At 36.7% G+C, this 22,548-nt stretch overlaps 1 protein-coding gene across 2 annotated transcripts in view; it reads left to right on the plus strand.

Annotated features, from left to right (window-relative positions):
- Positions 1–576: 576 nt before the first annotated feature.
- Positions 577–22,548, plus strand: part of diaph1 (diaphanous related formin 1) — a 101,403-nt gene continuing 79,431 nt past the window's right edge. For both annotated transcript variants that reach the window (XM_023328741.1, XM_023328742.1), the window contains exon 1: positions 577–1,348. In XM_023328741.1, the coding sequence (XP_023184509.1) occupies positions 1,238–1,348 (111 nt within the window). In that variant the 5' untranslated portion in view covers positions 577–1,237. The remainder of the gene's footprint in view (positions 1,349–22,548) is intronic.

The following is a 22,548-nucleotide window of genomic DNA, read 5'->3' on the forward strand; positions in this document are numbered from 1 at the left end:
ATCTAAGGAAGTCCAGCAGACGATCCTGGGATTAAACTACAAACAAATGAGCTCTATTTAGTAATTAGGTCAATTCTCAATTTTAATGCAATGGAAGTTATTTCGAGATGTCTGATTAAAAGGGGATGAATAAAATTTAAATAATTTTATTGTTTAATTTTTAAATTTGCATTCTTTTTCTTCCATTTCACAAATGAGAAATGGTTTAAGCTGGTATGTTTCATAAAACCCTAATAATGTAACATTTTTGCTTCCAATGTGATAGAATGAAAAAAAAAAACAACAACAACAACAAAAACTTTTGGCCAGGCGCTGCAGCTGCACACCTTACTCATTTAACGTTTGCGCTGATTCTTTCTTAATTGTTCTAGATACTAATTGATTTCTTTGATATTTTAAAAATCTAGATTATGGCACAAAGTGAAAGAGAATTCCTCTTGTTGTTCCCCTTGTTGTTTGGTGATGCTGCTTAAGCTTGATAAGATGTGATGATCGGTGTTCTTTTGCCCTGTGCAGTGATCTGTCTGTTAAATCGGCTCAGGTGAAGCTCCAGGGCGCATGCTCCGCCCACTCACCAGGACTGTCAAAGAACAGGAAGAAGTAGTCTACCGTGGAAACTACTCGCTTCTCCGTTGTCACACAGGGGTTAAAGAGTTACCTAAACTTTATTGAGCAGCCATGGAAACCAAGATTAGACACGCCACCGACTCTGGTCATCTTTAACGCCGACTCCGCGTTGTTGTTACCGAAACAACGGGAGGAAGTGGACGCGCAGGCTTTTTGTTCCGTTTTAACTAACTAATTACTGGAGCCCGCAGGCTAGCCCGGGCTAAAGCTAACGTTAGCCTTTTTTTTGTACCACATATTTGCGGGGTTTGATGTTGTTTCTTAACTCTGTGGCTGGTGTAACCTATAGAAAGTAACAGCGTTAGGTGCTCGTTGGTATTCCACAGGCGCAACAAGTTGTTTTCGTTCTTCTTGACTCGAGTACTTCGGCTTGTGCTTTGAATTTCCCTCCTTTGGTCATACACACGGGCGGCTTTGCGAGGGGGGTCGCTTGGCTGTGTACCAAATTACTAGCAGACCTGTGCTGATTGTGGCTAACTAGCTGAGATACTGCCACTGAACCTTTGGGGATACACTTTCCCACCCAAGTTAGACAGCGTTGCTGGGGAGAACGCCCGCTACATGTGTCAATCTGTACGCCAAATTCAAGGAAACGGAGTAATTTACCAATATGGATCAGAACACGGGAAGTTCAGCTTCATTTGCTGGATCCAAGAAAGAGAAGGATAGGAAATCAAAGAAGAAGGACAAGGACGAGGATGGAGATGGGAAAAAGAAATTTGTGAGTATCTCACTTGACTGAACTTAACGCATTTCTATCTTTCTTAGCCATCTGTAGAGTTGGGCCCAGGTGTTGCACCAAACTCCACACACACTGCTGGTCAGGTTTTCTTCTCAAGTTTCACACCGACACCCTACTTGTAATTACGGTAACCTCTCCAGGCTATTCACCGGCTGTTACGAGCTTCAGATATTACCCTCTGTGTATACATAGCTGAGGTCATAGTTCTGGCTACATATGAGGAAGTTATTGGCGCTTCACTTTTTTAAAAAGTTCAACTCATTTCTGCATCTGAGGCTTATACATTCCTGACTGATTGCAACATGCCAACACAGGACTTACACATTTGTCTGAGCACAGCACACACCCCTGTGTGGTTGTATTCTTTTCTACAGAGGCAGTGCATTCCCGTCTCTAAATAAAACAGTCCATGCAGAAGAATGTTTTTAAATGAATTAACTTTCAGTTTATAGGTGTGGCTAAAACTTTCTGCAGATGACTTAGTATGGATTTTTCCCTGGCTGTGTCAGCTTTTATGACTCAGGGTGCTGACTGGATGGCAACACTGAAGTAAGAGTCAACACGGTGATAAAGTTTGTCATCAGCCTGGACAAACTCTTGTGCAACTTTATCCTCTGGTCACCTCTAGCAGCAGGTGAAAGCTGATATTGATCACAAACCGTAACCATAGAGTATGTGCAGACCAACTCAACTTTTTCTCTTCTCAGGACTGAATGCACACGTTAAAAAAAGTAAATTGTCTTTTATCATCAGGGCTTCTACAACAGCCTAAGTACCAGGCAGCTGGTCCAGATAAAATTCTTGACGTTTATCATGATTGGTTTGAGTGTCCAGAGTTGGTATGTTAGTTCAGTTTTTCACAATTTCATAATGCTGCATGAATGGTCAGCTTTTGTATGTGTTGCACTGCTCATATTATGAGATAAATATATTTTATATATAGACAAGTAGAGTTTTAAATCAGCATTCCACATAATTAGACATTTAATGCTTCTAAATTATATTCAAATTGATTACTTATTGTAGTATAAATAAATATTTAATATGTAAAATAGTTATGTATTTATCTAGCTAAAATAACACCTGCATAGGAGGCTGCATCTGGGTGTGGTTTATTTAAAAAGGAGAATTGTCTCTACTGGTTGCTCTGTCATTTAGTAACTTTACAAGACATTTCAAATAATAAACTTGTTAGTAGATTGAATACCTAGCAAATGTATTACGGAAACTTAAGAGGCTCAGTATATGCATATATGATTTAGTGATAACCTGCATCCATTTCTTGATATTGTTTAAAAAAATAAATACAAGCTTAAGCAATTATATTGTGTCTGAACAGGATTGTAGTGTTATAAAATCATTTAAGGGTTGTTTCAGGTTTTCTAATTGATTTGTCACATATACGTCAATTAAAAAAACCCAACTTATTTTACCACAGTCAATGCGACGTGGTACAAAGTAATCTTTAATACAAAGTTAAAAAATCAACACATAACTTTAAAAAAAAAAATTAGCCTCTTAACGTATTGAGTTCATCGCATCTAAATGGGTTGCGCAGCAGGCAGCATTCTTTACAGCTAAGGATTTGATCCAAAGGTGTGCTTGCATTTCATGGAAATTGTATTATATTTCCATTAGCTTTTGGATTCTCAGAATTACCATAATAACCAGTCAGCACTTTTTTTAATCTCCCATTCTGTTACTGACAGCTGTGCTATCCAAGTTTCTTTTTGCTGTAGAAATCCGCTGTACTTAAATTTTTAGATAGATAGTCCACACTTAAATTTCCAGGCAGGACTTAGCTTCTGCTGTGTCCCTTTTTTTCTACCTGGCTACAGACTCATGCTCCAAGATTAGCACACTGAAGAAAAGCAAAGCAGGCATTGATGCATTTCATCTTCATGTATCACAGGCTGCCTCCAGTAGCCAATCAGCATCAATTTTCCTTTTTGTTGTCTGACCTCCCTTCCCAGCATTTGTGCTTTTATTGTTCGGAAGCTGCCTGATTTTGACGTTTTGTTTCTGGCTTAGCTTGGTCAGGTTCCCTTCCCTTCAGTTTCTGATAGCTGCTGTGCTAAGTTTGCAAAAGTTTTACATATTTGTCTTGTTCTTTTTTTTTATTAAGGATCTGTAAATATAGAGAATGTTTGGTCTTTTTTTCTTTTTATTAGAAATATTCCCCTCATTCAAAACTGTAGGTCAATTGGCTGCTCTAAATTGCCCTCAAGTCTGTTTTTATACCTTATTTGTTTCTATGTTGTCCTGAAATGTATTTTCTTCCTTTGTGGGGTAAATCCCTCCCCTTGCCCAATGGCTGCTGGAGATTGCAGCTTCAGCATGATTTAAATATAGTTATCAAGAAAAGATAATATATAGATATGTATGTTTTTCTTTACTTTGGTCAACAGTAAACAATTTTTTTTTTCAATTTGTGAAAATTAGATTTCATTATGCTCTAAAACTCTCATATTAGTACGTACAGCTGATGCTTGGGTAACAATATACCTACTTGAAAATGTCCAATCTTAATGCTTAGACTTTATTAAAGATTGTGCTCCTACTTATGACTCAGAATCAGTTTTATTCACCAAGTGTGAGCAGAATAAAACAACCTTAAATCTCTGAAGTTGTTTGGATATTTGGGCATTCTAGTGTATCAGTTGTATCAAAATGGTGGCTCTGCAACTCCACTATCTGGGCTGCTAAATAAAATGTCAGATTTTTTGGTGGTGTGTCTACATCTTTTTTTAGCTACAATTTAATAAAAATATTTAAATACCCATCATAGTTGAGATTATTTTTTAAAATTTACTAGTAAAATTATAATTTCATGCCAAAAGGCAACCCTTCTCAACACATATAATGTTGAGAGTATTTGGGCAAAAGACCTTTACTGAACCAATTTTTCAATATGGCTGTTGAAAGTATGGTGTTGTCCTGTTGTCCTGACCTTTGATAATGTAGGTCACACTAATGAGATGATTCTTTCAAGTCAGCATTTCTTGATCAGTAAATAAATTCTCTTCCCATGCCTTCCCAAGAAAGACAGCAGATCTGTTACTTAGCTTGACTATGCATGTTTATAAATTGGCTCCAAGATGTTAAACCCAATGGAGTTGTCTTTTTATTGCACCTTGTAGTTGTATAGACCTGAAATGAACTTGTTTTACAGTGTGACATCAACACTCAGCTGTTTTTCCTGTTCTACTGACTGCTCTGATTTTATTATAATTCTTCACCTCATTCAGTTGAAACCAGTAAATGGAAGACCAATGTGTCACACCTATGTGTGTGTTTTGTCTATACAACTTATTACATGGAAACCTAATCAAAATGATTAGGTTCCATAACCAGATAACTAATATGTTTTGTCACTGAATCAGTCTGTCACTCGCTAGTCAATTTTAGCCAAAAATGTCACAAATAATCAGTTACATTATTTTATGACAGCTTGGTCTTTTTTATATGCTCATTAGCTCAGGTACAGCAGAGCTTATCAACCCATATCTGACATTAAAGATAATAACTGAAGCTGACACAGAAAAAAAACAACAAATTCTTCTCTGGAACTTGAAGATGTGCTTGATAGGGGTGATATGCATCTTCCTCCATATCTACATATGTCAGGTATTTGGTTCGAAACCAAAAGCGAAGCTCCGTAAAGTCCCATCTATATCAGGTCCAGAGAAACAGAAGGTCAGCATACATAAATGCTGTTGATGTAAACATGCCTTCTGGCTCAAGCCAGTAGGCAGACAAAGTGGGGATTAGCCAGGGATCACTGCCTTGGACAGTTGTTTGGGATACAAGGTGAATTCTAGATCCCAGATTTTGGCCTAGAGTCTTTGTTTTTCCAGTGTCCAGCATAGTTTTCCCTGCAGATTTAGTGTCTTGTAGTAATAATGAGGTGTAAGTGTATCTCTTGTTGTTTTACACAAATGTAAAACAACAAAACAGCAGAAGTGTTTACATTTGACAATATGGCTTTTCTTAGGGGTTGGTAACATGCAGAATGTATTTAAAATAGTCAGCATTCTTCAAAGTGTTTGTTAGCTGGGAGAAAGCGCAGTGACAGTGAAAAAAAGACAGCCTGATTATGTCTGAACATTCCTAGGCTGAATTTCTACATGTTTGCAGATGAAAGAGTTGTTTAACAACTGCATGGTTACTTGAAGTCAGACGACTTTTCTTTTTCCTGTTATAATTAACGCTGCTGCTCCGGTCTCTGTCCATTTTTATTGCAGATTTGTAATACTGTAATTGTGTGCTTGACACACGGGAAGCAACATTGCTTTCTCTCCATTCAGTTTCTATGGAACTTGTGTGATGAGGTGACAATTGCCTTCCCTCCTCCAGCCAAGCGACCAGCGAAATTTGTGCCTGTGAAATTTTGAGCTCATACACGTGCACACGCAGGCAAGCGATGCAACAAAAGAGTATCAAAATGTTCAACCTTTATCACTGCTGTTGCTTTCCTTTTGTTGGGAAAAGTTTTGAAATGTTCGACTTCTGTTCAACTTTTATCGCTTTTGTTAAGTTTTTGCTACTGTTACGTCCTGTTTCTTGTGTTCACCCAGAATAGCGGAAAACTGTCACTTTTGTTCCGTGTATCAAGTCCATTAGGGTTGAACTCAAAATTCTTTGTACACCAGCAGATTTCAAGTAATTTTAAAAACTTTAACAAGATGTCTCTCTTGATCGGAACTAAGATTCCATTTAAGGGTGGCAAAGTTGGTCCTTATTTTTATTTTTTCATTTCTAAGGTTTTATTGGCTCTAGTGGCCTTTATTTGACAGTTGCCAGACAGGAAAGTGGGTTACAAGAGAGAGGGAAGACATGCGGTAAAAGTCATTAGGCCAGGACTAAAACCTGTGACGGCCACGTTGAGGAGTAAGGCCTCTATACCATATTTCTTATCAAAAATCTGCAGATAAGGGTGAGGGAGGCATTCCAACCTCAGAGATTTGGAGCCCATCACCAAAATGATCAAATAGCAGGGAAAATCTTCAAAAAGCTGTACTGTAATTATAGGAAGGTTTTGGTTCTTGGCATGGCAACAAACATTTACCCATTTCTTTAAATAAATGACACTTAGAAATTGTATGTTTTATTTGTCCATAAATTTAGGGTTCCCCTACACTGTTTAATACAGATGACTCTAATTTTTAATTGACTAATAAACTATTTATTTCTCAAAATACTGTAAAAACCAATTGTTTAATGAACACCTGTCATATTGTGTTGGATGTATTTACGCCTAAAAATGTAACCTGTTGTGCTTGTTTCTGCAAGAAAACATGATGTGCTTTAAATAACTCATTCTAAGAACCTGTCACTGAAAATGGTTGTGATGTTTTGATGACTGGCTTGTGTGGGCGCTCTGATAGTGTCAGCTATAGTCATTGGGTGTTTTTTTTTTGTGTGTGTGTGTGTGTTGGGCTGTAAATAATTTTGGTCAGTTACCATTCAGCTCCTGTGTGTTATGTCAGGTGGGATTTGCAATATACCTGAACTGTGAGTTACTACGGGTTTTAAAATGTTCATCAGTTTAAAGTACTTTTTACAAATTTAGCCATACTTTTTAAAAGTAACTCCAGTTGTTCAGTTATGTAGAGAATACAGCACAGAAACACTGGTCCAGGTGTAATGTCTGTGAGAAGAACATACAGTTAATAGCAGCAATATCTGCAGATGATAATTTTAAGAGTAATAGAAGTAGTTGTATAATAATTTAGAAAAAGTTCTGAATTATTAAAATGTGCTAAATAGTTTCCAAGTAAACATGAAGTCGAGATATTCATCTGATGCTAATGAGCAAAAGGAATTGTCCAATGAACGGTTTACAACAGAGCAGGAAGCTGACTTTTTCCGCAGCAGATGGTAGAACATGAAGGCGATCAATTATGTTGCAGGGATGGAGAAACCATTGTATGGCAGACCACTTGTCAGATTTTATAGATTTAACAGAGACATGTTTCCACTCCGACTAATAAGCAACAAGTAGCCTAATTAAGAGAAAAGCATGAAGGTATAACTGCGAGGATGTTTTAATATGTTCTAAAGCAGTGTTTCCCAGTTACAGTCCTCAGGGACCACTGCCTTGCATATTTTAAATGTCTACTAATTTAAATGGTTGCATGATATCCTCTACAGCCATCAAGTGCTGCATAAACCCTGCTAATCACCCAGTTATTCAAACCAGGTGTGTCGAAGAAGGGAAACATCTAAATCATGCAGGGCAGTGGTCCGTAAGGACTGAAATGGAAAAACACTTTTTTAAAGCAATCAAACGCTAAGTTACAGAACCAGATGTTGTGTAATGTAGAAAACCAATTTATAACTGAACAACATGCTGTTGTGATCAAAAGTCATACATGCAATCTGCTGTCTCCACGAATTAATCAGATGTCTTTAACTGATGTTATGAATTTTAACTTACTCTGTGAATGAGGAAGTACATGTGTACTGTCTGTGGCTACAGATGCATTTTACACACTCACAGGATGTAAATCTAACTAATCAGCTAGTGTTTATGCATCACTGTACCAGTTTGGCTATTTGGAGTTTTACTACAAAATGCATGTAGAAAAGTTAGTATCAGTTATATGGTACTACAGAGAGTGGTAAACCAGGCAAGGGGTTCTACTGCACCGTACTATGTGCTGTAAAAGCATGAAGCGTAGACTAAATATTGGAAATGATGGGTCTGTTGTGGCTGTTTTCTGTGTTTATGTCCATTCTGGTGTATAAACATGGCTTTAGATGTTTTATATTCATCTTTCGACTTAATAATGGGAGTTTTTCACTAATCTCTGGCTGGAGTTGATAACGTGCAATCTATGACCTTTTTTCCACTCAAGGACTGTTGCTCTCTAAAACCACACATCTTCAAAGTAATGGGATGTTGCACCCTTTTGCAAATGTTTTTAAATGTATTTTTTCTAGAGTACACAAATAGCTGTAGCTTGATATGAGTTCGAAGTGCTTTTAATCAGTAAACATCAGCATTATTGCAAAGTGCATCATCTTTCGAGCGTGACATCTTCTCCCTGACTGTGACTTTATGCATCAGTGTGATTACTTCCTGGGGGAACCACCTCAGCAAATGCTTATCCTTCTGTAGTGGCACAAATAAGCAGGCTAGGTCACGACTTCTCAGTCCCTCTTAAATCTGTCTCAAGTGCTCAGAGTCAAGTGGAATAGGTAAATATGCACTTGTTCTCTGATTCTCCTTGGCATCTTTTTTTAAACGTACCCACTCCTTTTGAACAACACAAACCCACATGCTGCAACAGACCTGCAACTGTTTGGTGCATCTTGGTGTAACAGGAGCATGCTCTACAGTGAATAAAAGTCTTGCCAATATGAAACTAGAGTGTTGAGTAGACTGTTAATAGGAGGGGCTGCTTGGGTTAGACTGTGGTGGTTCTCTAAAGAGCAAAACTAGACTAAAACAGTTCTAGGAGAGCTGCACTAAAGAGATGATCAGAGCTATTTTTTGAAGTATAATTACTGGGTTGACTGAGAAAAAAAAAGAATCACCCATGAGCTCATTTTGACAGCAATGTATTTCTGGCCAAGATTGAAGCACATTCATCACAACTTGAGTTGCAGACTATATATCATAGATGCGTTGAGCATTTATTTTTTATTTTCGCATCTGAATTTTTCTTTCTGCCAAAACAGTTAGTGGTGTTTTGGGTCATGGTGTTAAAAAGTTTATAAGGGTGTGAAAAAGGTCTCACAAGCCACTACATATTGCATCAGCGTTAACGTTGATTTTATAACCTAACAAGCTTTTATACCACTAACAGTCATTCATTATTCATGAGTGGACACTACCTGTGTGGAAATTAAAAATTAACATGCAGCATATTAAAGTGTTTTTTAAATGAAGACAACATATGACGATTTGGTAAACTGTTCTTGAAAACTTTAGTAATTGGTAGTGGGTTGGCATTACTGCAGAATTGATGCATTTTCTACATTCTGAGCATTTGTACCTCCTGTCAGTGTCTCTCACCAGGTTGCCAATATTTCTAAATCCCATGCTTCATGGGAGAAAGTCGCTGACGGCTTAAAAAATTAAAATAAAGCAATGTTCTGTAATCCAGTTGGCTTTCATTTGACAGCTGGAGCTCCTTGTTGCTCCTTTGTAGAGATCCAAGGAGTTCCCTCCAGTTGATATTGCTGTAGCAAGTGTACACTATAGCAAATATTTTTTTCAATTAATCAAGATTAATACATTATTGAAGTAACTGTTAACTAATTTAGTCACTGAATAAACATTAACTGAAATGTACAGCCTATAAAACATCCCATTTGCTGAAAGAACACAGTCAGAGCAGTAATTAAGCCAAAACTGTACATGAAATGTATACAATTGCATTTGAAAAACCCTCTTTGTCTAAATATATTCTACCTAGAAATCAAGTCGCGTAGTTTTTTTCTGGTTCAAATTTTGTAAAAAAAAAAAAAAACAAACAAAAGAAAAAAAACAACTTTTGTTATCCAATTATTAATTGAAAAATTTGTCAGCTTAGCCCTACAAGCAGAAAGAGCTGAGCTTTTTTTTTTTTTTTTTTTTACCTGCAAATGCATTGTTTGCTATAAATGATCAAGCTTGTAGTAAAGGGAAGCTATGCTATTGCATTTTACGTAACACAATGGGTAACACTTTGATGGGCTGTGAATAAGACTGTCATGACACTGTCATAAACATGGCATAACACCTGTCATGAGCATGAGTGAGTCTTAATGAATATTTATGAGTGTTGTCATAAAGTGTCATTCGGTAAATCATGACACTTTTGATACAAAGTTGACATTATTCAAAATGTCTTTATGACAACTTGACATTTACCAAGAAATCATGATCTGACATAAATTTATTATAAAAGTATTACTGATTAAACTTTAAAAATGATGTAGCTTTATGTTATTAAAGCTCAAGTTTAATCAGTAATACTTTTATAACACTCATAAATATTCATGAAGACTTACTCATGTTCATGACAGGTGTTATGTCATGTTTATGACAGTGTCATGACAGTCTAATTCCCAACCCGTCAAATAAAGTGTTGCCACACAATGTTTGATTTATTAGTTAAAAATTGAGGAGTCATATGCATTTATGATATCATATAACATGAACTCGCAAGATTAACTGAAACATCTGAATATGCCAACTCTTTCATCCGGTTAATCGACAATATCAATAGCATAATCGATTCCTAAAATAATCATTAGCTGCTGCGCTAGTCTTGTTAGAAATTATAAAACTTTGCAGAGCTCAAATTAAAATCTCAATCTTATTTAAACAATGATTTCTAACTTTAATAAAAGATCTAATTTGGAATAAAAACTGACCATCCACTTCTTCACATTAACAGCATCCCTGTAAAGAGGATAAGTGGTAAATTTTGCAAAACTCGTCATCATGGAGAATCTCAATGCTATGCAAAGCTAAAATATCTTGGTTAAACCTGACCTGAGGAAAGGGAGAATTTCATTTTTGTTTTAAAATTAAACTACAGTTTTATGGGTGGATTATGGATGTGATTTGTGTATTACATGTCACATAGTTATGCTAATGGCTCGTCTGAACTCCAGTAACTGCATAATAGACACCTTAGCTGAACAATGGATTAATGCAATGATTCTGCTACAGTCAAATATTTGCTGTTTTATCTGCATACCTCAGATGACTGGTATGCCATTCTGTGTGTTTATAACAAAGTTCTTTTTGCAGGCAGGTGGAAGTTGGAATGCGGAGCCACTACACCTTTTAAATACCTTACTAAGAATAGATTAAGTTCACCCCAGTGAATGTTCAAAAGTTTGGGTTAGTCTGCACTGTCACTGTGGAGGTCAAACATTACAACGTGTAACTGACCAGCACCCTGTGCCACAGTAAGCTTTTTCACACATTAAGATATTTCACATTGTCAGAAACAAACAATTGTTGACATTCCTGTTCAACAACTCATATTCCTTTCGCCCGCCTTGCCTGCTCGCCTCTGTCAGGTTGCCTCAATGGCGAGTTGGTGACTACAGCGTGTGAATGTGTGGGTGAAAGACTGAATGTAGTGTGAAGCGCTTTGGGGTCCTCTGGACTAGACAAGGCGCTATAAAAGTACAGGCCATTTCGCTGTGTTCAGAAAGCCCTAGTAGATGTTGCTGAATGCACAGTAAATGATTAACCAGTCAATTAGAAACAGTTCTAAAGGCAAATCCACCTTTTTTCATTATGCATTGCCATAAATTAGCCCTAGACGTTTAATGGTGGCTTGCCATATGTCATTAGTAATTCTGTCTCACTACTGAGATTTAAAAAATATATGTATATATTACCAGAAACCAGCAATCAAAGCCAAGTATCCAAATTTAAAATAAATAGAATTCTCAAAGAAAAATATTTGCTGGAAATCTGCAGTTATTGCAAATAACTAATCTGTCTTCATCCAGCTGGTACTAACAAGAAGTAAATGGCCTGTACTTTTGTGAATCTATCAACATTTGATTTGTTTGTGTGCTTTGTCTAAGCTTTCCTTAGTAACAGGAAGTTTTTGCTTGCATGTTTTGTTGCTCCTTCAAACTGACTGAAGGTGCAGTTAGCTTTAGGCGCTTTTCCATTGGGAATACACGAAATAACAAGTTAATGTGTGGTTTGGTTCTACCCCAGGTAGTGAGCTTCTCCATTATACAGTCTGTTCTTCACTATTGTTGGTGGGCCATTAGCATGCATCATCTGTGGTCAACTCTCCACTGATGTTTGGAGCAACACTGGTTCTGATAGATTCAAATAAACCCAGATATTTCATGTGGTGTTATAGAAGTTCATTGCGAGACCAAATATATCGATGAAGATTTCACAGCTAAGCTATCATTTTGTTTTGGAGTTTGCCCTGAGGTAATCACAAGATAATCAATGAATACAGTAAGCTGTCAATCAAATCGCTTCAGTACAGTACTCGGCTCAGTATTGCCAAAGCAGGTAAAAAGTCTGCAAACAGCCACGTGGTGCCACGATCTGCTTATGGAAAATGAATCTGGCCGGTGAGGACCAGAACCAAAGCGGTTACAGGCACTCTAGTGGAAAAGAGCCTTTTGTTGTCTCAGTGCTAATTCAACTTGTTAACTCTTGGGTGTAAAGATTAAAAATCTCAAAGTGGGTCATTCTCGCCTGTTAACTCATCCTTAACACAACAAGCTACTATAATACAGGTGCTCATTTGATGCCCAATCACTGCTTTCCCTTGCTCTTGTCGCAAAGTGCAGCTGTGTCACCCTTATTTTCACATCTTCCGGTACAAGTCTGCTTCTTGTAGCTTGTTGCTGTGCTTACATGTGCTTTCGCGTGCATTGAGCCTCTGGAGAAAACAGAAGTTTCTCTTTCTGTCTGACTTTGTTTGTCATGCGAACGGAGAGTTGTTTGAGCTGACAGTCATGCAGATTTGGTGCCCAGTATTTTTGACTTTTTAAAAAACAAATTGTTTGTTTTTCCTCATCTCGTATTTACATATACTGATGGGTTCCTGTCGAACACAGTTATATTTCTCAAATTCAGAGGGTTGTGACAGGAAGTTGTGCAAAAATGGCAAACAGGATGCTTCCTTATTTGTACTCATTATTTCTCACTCTTATCTTTCTCATTCTTTTTTCCATCAATTGTGTAAATAGGTACCAGAAGGCCAGTAATTATAATGACCCTTCTATGACTTTCTATTCTGAAGGTCTGGAAGCTTTAAAGGTCTCTGCTGGTTGAATCTAGATCAGGGTCTTTGTTACTGTAGTGATCTCAGTTTGGGGTCTGATGTTAGTTTCACATATATTTGTTGTACAGCTAGTTGCACATTTTACAATTAAGTGTTCATTTTCTTGTGGTTGAGGTTGCAAAGCTTTTGATTAACTTCCATTCTAAATAATTTATTATTCAGCTTTGTTTACTTGCACTAGTGAAAGTTTTTTTTTGTCTAGTTTTATCAACTCAAGAGTTTTCAAAATAATTGGCATATTATGTTGCATCATTAGATAAGAAATTATTAAATTTCTTAATTTTACTTATTCACACACATTTTTTTACCAAATGCTCTGCAGTAACTTTTCCTCTCTGAAGTCACCCAATCACATAAGGTCACTAGGTCACAGTCTCCAAGCCTAAATTTTCTTTGTAACCATAATCTTGTCATAATGCGGTTTTGCTGATCTTTATTCTGTGTAAGTAACTCGGCTTGGCAATTTAATTGAATGACGAGTCTAATCTGCTACTAAGTGTATGTGGTTTTATGTCATGTCTGATAGCAGGTTATTCTTTTTAATAGATCAAATAGTTTTTGTATTTCTGAGCTTTATATAGAACAAGTGTGTCTCTCTCATATGCTAGTAGACTAGTATAACACAGAATCTGTGTCACTGTCTTCATGTACATGAATTAATGAATGCTGATGTTTTAAGTACGCTATACTGAAAATTGCTGAATTGATTAGTTTTTGTAAGATGTAGCTTAGGCTTGCTGTGTCCTCAAAAGTGCTTGTTGGACTCTTCAATGGTTTTCTAGTAAGTGGGTAGAAATAATTAGCAAATACGGTAATAGTTTTCAAGGCTTAGGCTTTCATCTTTCATGATTGTGACTTTCTAATAACAGCAAGCCAGGTAACTAGCAGTAAATTATGAAATAAAATTTATTATAATGGCAATGCTAAGTACCTAGAATAAATTAGCTGCAGGATTCTTTTTTTTTTTCAACTTTTCTGCGCTACTCAAATAGCTGTTTTCTAATGGAACTTAGTTTGAGGACTGTCCCCAAACATAAGCACTTTTAATCTCCCTATTATTTTGAACAGTCAGCGGAGAGCTGGTTAGACAGAACAGCTCCTGATCCTCACAGATATGACTGGCCTCACTGCTGTGTGTTACTCGTGCCATAAAGGAGGAGCTTAGTTGGGATTACGGTGTCAGACCTTGTCTCTCTCTCTGTCTTCCCTTTAGTGATTACAGCTAATCTTTTGTCAGCTTTGTGTACCAACAACACTGTTTCAAGAAAAGGGGAAAAAAAGCATGATTCTGCTGCAACAAAATTGTAATTGTAATTTAATAGAGTAATACTGTGAACTAGTGCATTGGTTTCCTAAACTTAAATAGTGTAGCTCCAGGTTGTCAGGATAAGGTCACGATGGAAGTTTGACATTTGGACAAGTACATGAATTTAAGCAAGTACATTTTATTTAGAAAGCACTGTTTGCTGAAGAAAATGACACAAAGTGCTTTTCAGTGAAACACGGAACACTAAAGGGTACATAAGACATAGTTTAAGAGCATAAAACAATAAAGTAAATTATAGGCAGTAAAACCCTCAGTAACTAGAAAAGAAATGTCATCTGCTTTTTAAAATGATCAATAGTCTAAATATTAATGAGCATCTTAAACTAATTGTGCACTATTACTTAAAAAGTGACTATCTGCTAATTAGTTCTTGATTAGGACTATCAATAGAAGATTTGAGTGTTTGCTGAATAGTCAGACAATATCTGCCCTACTCTTGTTTTGATAACTGTAGAGGTCTGGAAACCCACCAGTATTATCGTAGTTAAATGCTGGAACAAGTTTAGATTAGCCTCAGTTCAGCAATGCAGTCAGGGAACAAGTCGGCCTCAGGGGGTTTGGCTTAATTGTTTTCACAACTTCAGCTAGCTCTGGAATTACCGTAAGCCAGTGAAAAGGCTTCAATGCATACTAGCTAGGTGCGGGAATCTTTAAGAACTTCACAATTCGATTCACTTACATTTGCGATGGGTTTATAAATCGGTTATTTATATAACATAAATTTAATCCTACTTAGCTTCTGTTGGGGGGGTAAGTGTTGACATCACTAATTTGATAGTTTTCCTGTTTACGGTGGTAGGAATAATCAGCTGTTTCATTTTTATTGCCTCTGGATTTGGTGGCACTATCTTATAAAATCTCGCACAGACATAATATTGGTAAATATTGCGATGACAATATTAGTTACGATATATGCCCGTTTTCTTTTTTTATTACTTCCTCGTGTGTGCTTCTAACACTGGCCAAAATGCTACAGGTCACAATGTCATCTGTGTCCGGTATGAGCATCTGCTGTAATGAGACTCTGTTCAGTTGGACTAATTTAACATAGGCCTGTAAAATCCATAAATCTCGGAACAAATTAGCCAACACTTAATTACTCTCCAGTCAGGCCTTTGGAAAATGAAAACTGCTTTCACTCATGTCCTCATACTATAATTACCTGCGTCTAAGTTTCACCACCTGATGTCCTCAAAATTAAGTCATAAGTTTAAAATAGTCAACTTTTGATGTTCAATTCTTAATTGTTCATATCTGCAATGTATTGACTCCTCCACACCTATTGCTACACAATGCCCAAATAAGAAAAAAAAGTTTCTTAACCCATCTGGAATATCTCCCCTATAAAATTATCAGCCAAGAAATGCACACCCAACAATCTCATTTTCAAAGGCAGTCATTAGAATAGGAAAAAATCCTCAACAATTTTGGCTTAAGACTTTTTATGATTAATTTTTCAGCAAGGGACTTTTCTGTAATGCTTCATTTCTCAGCAACGTAGCCATTTTTTTCCTCCAATGCTGCCTTTTGCTGTAGCTTTGGATTAAACAATGGTAATGGCACCATTAAGAAAGACTAACAAGGGATTTATGAACCTACACAGGGGAACCAATTGTATGTGCTTGGTAAGAAAGACCAGTAAAAACATTTCACAGAAATGAAGGGTGCTTTGTTTTTTTACCATCTATGATTTTCAGAAGTCGATATCTGATGGTGGCATGTCTTAGAGTTTTTAATTGTGCAGTTTGTCCTCTTTTTTGAGACAAGAAGAGTAGAAATCTATCACCATAGAAAGAGGATAAATAAATATCAGTTCAATCCTCTTCTGTTGGGGCTTGAACCATCAGGTTGTACCAGATTTGACTGTAGAACCCTCTAAAAATGTCTTTGTTTCTTCACGGGGCCAGAAAGACAACAAAGAGCTACATATTTGCATCATTTTAAATACGTATTACAGGTTTGGTCCTGTATTTGGTTCTGTCTTTAAAACCTATGAGCATTTAGCATTCTGTAGCCACAGTGCTGGGAGCTGCTGTCCCCTCAGCAGTTATCAGCAATGTTTTGTGCTAAACGTAGCATAAAAGGAAACTGAAAAACTGCAGTGTTATTGTTGGCTAGTGCAATGAGAACATCCACTGTGATTAACCTGTATTTTCCCCACTCTACTTTCTATTCCACCCTATAATTGTTCTAACCACTGCCTTTCAAGTTCACTAAGACCTACCTTGGATCTGTACATAAAGGACAGTGAAAAATCCTCCTGCTGGAGGAGAGTTTGGAATATATTATTTGCTTGCAGAGTTTAAATGCATAACTCATGAAATATTATAGCCTACCAAACATTGTATCCAAACAGAACAGCCCTTTGTATGTGTTATACTGCACACATAAAATTGGATCTATTGTACAGCTCTACTTCTGGTAAATATGTACTGAAGGAAACACGATGCAGATTTTTTTTAAAGCAGGGATCATAAATGTTGTTTGTGACAACAAAACAGCATTTTGGAAAGAAGCTGCATTTTAGGCTAAGTTGTCTTGTGTTGTTTTGGGCATAGAGCAACATTAATGAATGTAGATCCCAAATTGTAGCAAGTTTATATTTGAACTTCAGTTTTTATTCTATATAACCATTTTTAACCCAATACTATTTTACTAATATTAAAATAATGTTGGTCAGAATGATCTCAGCCAAATCCTCTGGTTATTCCTAGAAAAGCAGGATTCTGATTCCAGTTTCTTGGCTGATAGTTGGTGTCGGGTGCTGGAAAAATCTCTAGTGGCCAATTGTCTGAGTGCACAGTTTATCGGCCAGCAGATTTATTGGTACTGATTTTCTTAATTTTCTGAGATCCTGAAAAGATCGGCTGACACTTGAATGCAAAGGTGATCTTATCCCTTGATCTTATCTACATCTGCAAATGTTTAAAAGTCAATCACTGTCCTCTTCTGCTCTTCCATCAGAGAGATTTGACCCACCAGGCCATGTCTCCACATTTTCAGTTAACAATAGTCACAGCACTGTTGCCAACTCAGCAACTTTCTTGCTACATTTAGCAACATTCCAGACCAAAAAAAAAAGGGTATTGGCCAAAATCAAAGTCGGTCAGCAGAGCAGGCTTTTTACAGGTTGGTAATCGGCGATTGGCCAGAAAACTGCAGTCAGTGCACCTCTAGTCATCGGGCAAGAGGCGGGGAGTACCCTTTACAGGTCGAAACTTCTCACAGGATAACACAGAGACACACAGGACAAAACAGCATGCTTGCTCCTATGGGCAACACTCATTAACATAAACGTCATGCTTTTGGACTTTGGCGTTAAGCTGGAAACCCCAGACTGGTATTGCAAAACCTTTTTTCTGAAAACTGCTTTAACCTTTCATCTGCAATGGTAATTTAATTGTTGTGCTTATTGTTTTGCTTTCCACACTTGGGATTTTCCAGAACTAATGAAAGCTCATCTTGGCAATAGCTGCCTATTAATTGCACTTCATAGTAATCTCTTTTGGCCAGTATGTCTGAAAAATGAAAAAAAAAACTCTCCACAGTTAAAACAAATTAATAGTTGGTCGTTCTTGGGATTGTAGTGTGTAGAGTAAAGCTTACAGGAGAGCTGATTGTTGTTTTTTTTTTTTACATTTAAAACTCATAACTTTCTAGTAGGTGGTTTAGAAAGAAGTTGTTTTTTTTGCTTTGTTTTTTTTTTTTTTGTTGTTGCCAAAATTGCTAGCAATATGCCTGGGTGAATGGGCAGTCATGCAGCAAAAATGCCCTACTTGTTATTGCATTCAGACATAATATCTCTCACACAGTGAGTCTACTGAAAAGCACTGGATCTGTGCTCTGTAAGGCATTTAGGGACAATACCAGAATGTAGCTGTGAAAGATTGGGATTTTAAAGGATTGCTGCTCAACTCATCAGTGTAATCTTGGCCTCGTAAGGGTAGCACATTCACTCTGTTTTGGTACCATTTTTTTTAGTGGTTTAGTTTTAAAGGGGTTTTTTTATGCATTAGTTTGCACTTTGTGTGGGTTCTGTAGAGATGATAAACAGTTTTTCTTTACTGATTGTATAGTACGTTATGTTGACAATGCTTTGAGTTTGTTAAATGCATCAGAATTTAACATTTCCTGCTTTGGTATGATGTGTATGAGGCTGTAGTGTCTGGGTGTGCCTGTCACAATACTACGGTACTTCCCTATGCACACCAAGTATGCAACCATGGCAACCCAGTTTGAACAATTACATAGAGAACATAGTACACTCGTCGCCCCAATTTTACTTCAAGTTTTAAGTACTTTTTATTGTTACACAGAGTAGAAATTATTTAGTATATTCATGTATTTCATTTGCACCAAAAAAATGCATCAATCAACATTAAAAAATATTTTGCCACTTTTTGTGTTTGTAGTGGGTGACATATTTCAGGTGCAACAAGGTGCAGGTTGTTCCAATTAAGTCACTACCTTTCTTCACACTCTGTGGACTTTAGTCTTTTAGGCAAGAAAATCTTTGAGGTTTTGGTATTAAGTATGTGGAAGATTAAATAATAATGCTATTGTATTGAAATGTGATAACAGCAGCCCTTAGAAAGTTCTATTTTTTTGCACATATTTGTAATGACAATGGCAATTCAGCATATTCTACATCTGTAGCTGAAAGAACTGAACCGTTGGGCTCTTGGAACAACAGGTTATATTTAAAGGACTAAGAGTTGCTTTCAGTGTTTGCCAAAAAAAATGGTTCATCTGGTGGTCAACTATGCATCATAGTCATATCTGATGCCTTGAAATTGTCCTTTGTCTCTATAAGTAAATCCTTCCCTTTTGGAAACACTTCATTCTGCATGTCACCATAACAATGCTTCTCCATTCGTTCCATTGACACCATTTACAAGTGTAAAAGAGGCTTTTGGTTTGCATGATAAGCTGCGGATGCGCAGTCCTGCCAGGTGTTTGCTAATTGCTGCTGCCGCTAGTCTTGTGGAGCTGAGTGGAGGAGTTGTGCTCAGCTGGGGACTGAAGCTCCAAGCTGCACCTTTAGTAAATGGGCTTTGCACTGTAAGTATAGGCTTTTATGCAGCCTCTAATGGTTGCCATGGGAGAATCAGACATGCATGAATGAATCAAAGAAACTCCTTAAGTATGTGTACAACACATTGTACATGACATAATAACATTATATAAAAAATTGAAAAGTGAAAGTACATTTTTCATGATGCAACCTATAGCAGAAAAATATTATTTTTTAATTGTTTGGAAGCCATGGAGCATTTCCCAATATTTTCACACATCACATGTTTTCTTAATATCGTTCAATGGTGAACACTGTCAGTGAGGCGACTGTCGTCATTGCCCAGTATTTTTTAGGACAAAGGCTATTATCTCAGGACTAGCCACTCTGCTTTGGAGGAAGCAGTGGGAAGAACACCACTGGAAAGAGGGAGAGTGACAGCCCTGCCTAAGAGGAGAGTGATAAAGCTACAGAGAGGAAGTCATTCTATGCCACTATCAGTTAGTGAAAGCAGCAATACTGCTGCAGTGAGAGGATGGTGGCGTTATTCCACACTATATGCGGGAAATGATATGTGAAATATAATAGGGCCAATAACTTTAGGTTGTATTTGTTTTCACTGTTTGTAAACTTTGTTTCTTATGTAATGTTTGTGTGAGACTAGGAGGCTATTTAAGACTCTGTGAAGTCATCTCTATAGAGAAAAGTTAATAGCTCACTTTATTCTCAGGTTGCTGGTTTTACATGGAGCTCATGGTTTTACATGAGCTCCATGTAAAACCCATCCTTGCTTTGGGTGTTTTAATTTTGCTTATGAGTTGAAATTGCACTTTCAGAACAATGATAGTAGTACATCTCTTGGCCTGTTGTATGAAAGCAGAATATATTTAGCATATATAGTGCAGCTGAGCTGTTATCCTGTGAGTGAATCTGACTTTTGCACTTTTACAATATCTTCAGGGCATGTGAAATATTGTTTTAATGCTTTATTTGGTCAGTAAACAATAAGTTTGGCAGCATAGTTAAAAAGTGTACAAATCAGATATATTATCTTTTTTTTTAAATTAAGCATTTAGTTATGAATATTAAACAATTCATAGCTGTCAATTCTAAGGCTTCTTTTCTAGTAAGCTATGTTACCAGATGTTATATCAAGAGCTGTCTTGTCTCAAACATGATTTCAATTCTGCATAAATTCAGTTGTGGCTTAAAAAGCAGAACTTCATAGTTTATTTTTCTAAGTAGTTTTGAGTCTTGTTGTTACCCTGAACACACTCTGTTCAGGGTAAGAGCAGAGTGCGTTCAGACAGTGCATTTCCGTTGTGTGGGCACAATGCTACCACAGCTCTGGTTTTCACCTGTATGGGATTTTTCTCACATTCTGCACACGTTTATGATGTGGGTTTATCTAATGACAAGTGCTGGAGGAGAAACATCTTTCTTTTGAGGCCTTTTCCTATGAACAGAATGTTCCCACTTTCTCTTTTCGATTTCCTGCTTATGCAGGACTTACATTAATCTCCTTAGTACTTAGTACTAAATGTAAAGATGACTAATACTTAACATTAGCCTGCCTGAAACCTAAATTTGAAGTTTTTAAACCCCCATGCAGACCTAAAACATGCCTCTATGAATAATATAATCCGTGTTGAGATTATTATATTTAATATGGTCTTATCAGACTTCCTCACGTGTAAATAGGGTGAGTTTGTATTGTGTTTTTATACCAGAGCCTCAGGCAACACTCAAACAAGCACCATATGGTGATGAACAGATTGGTAGGGAAATAGCCACTCAGTGCCTTGCCCAAGGGCGCATCAACAAGTGGTAAGCGAGGAAGCTGAAATCGAAACCAAAACTTTGAGCATGCACCTGCCTGACTGTGGCTCAGCAGGAAGAGCCTAATCACACTAACAGACACACTTGTCTGATGCTCACATCTTGAATTATTACTCTGCAATTGGCTGGTGAAAATATTTTAATTCGAAACATATTGTTGAATTCTGCATAATTTTATTATTAATTAACTTTAACATTTTTCCATTCTTTATATAAATACACTTTATGTTTGTGTGAAATCCTTAGAAATGTTAAAGACAATTAATCCGTCTGCTCTTTCTTCACCACTGCCTCAGCTTTAACGGCCTGATATAATATAGTTTGCTGAGGTTTTGTTTAATATAAAATGGAATAAGTTGTGGGAGTCGCTGAAATTATGTGCAATACCAACCGTCTGGCTGAAATTATTTTGTGTGGATCCGAGCACCACTTTCATTTGAGAAGAAATGTATGGAATTATGGAGTTTTAAGTGCTTTTTTTTTTTTTTTTACTTTTCTCCCACCAGTTATTCAACTTTTTATTTTCATGAAGACCAATAAAAAAGCCTGCAGAAACAAACTTATCATAGCAGGGTTTTTTGTTTCCAACTTTCATAAAACCTCATATCTTACATGGCTGATATCAGACAATGAAACAAAATTAAGCTGAAAATTTTAAAAACCTTGAAATATTTGAACCTTGCAAAGGTAAAGTAATATTTTGTTGTTAGGTTCTCATTGGTTGTAAGAATATTAAACAGAAGTATGATGCTTTCTCCTAGCCGATTATTTCAGCCTGACATATTTGTTGGAGCATTTTCTAATCTGCCTTGATATCTAAAGTATTTGCAGCACCTTCAAAACCCAAAAGTTGGAAAATGCCTACTTTTTAATTTATTTTTCAAATATGCCTCATTTTTCAAAAATGTATTTTTCATTCTTTGTGTGTTCTTGTACATTTTCCTATGTGGTGCTATAATTCCTTTTATAATTTAATTGGAGAAGGTTAAATGGATGTGTGTAATTCATTCTTTCATTGCTTTGATCTTCCATCAGAAACATTATTTGGTACATACTGACATCTAGTGGCTCACATGTGCCATCTTGTTTTTGAAACTATATTAGTCAATTTTTTCCTTCTTTACCTTTTGTTAATCAAGACTGTATTTGGTACCTTAACATAGAATGTGTTTGCACTAATATAGAACATAATTATCCTCAATTAATAACTGGATGAAGTTTC

The sequence above is a fragment of the Xiphophorus maculatus genome, chromosome 23, assembly GCF_002775205.1.
Source record: "Xiphophorus maculatus strain JP 163 A chromosome 23, X_maculatus-5.0-male, whole genome shotgun sequence".
NCBI classification, from domain to species: Eukaryota; Metazoa; Chordata; class Actinopteri; order Cyprinodontiformes; family Poeciliidae; genus Xiphophorus; species Xiphophorus maculatus.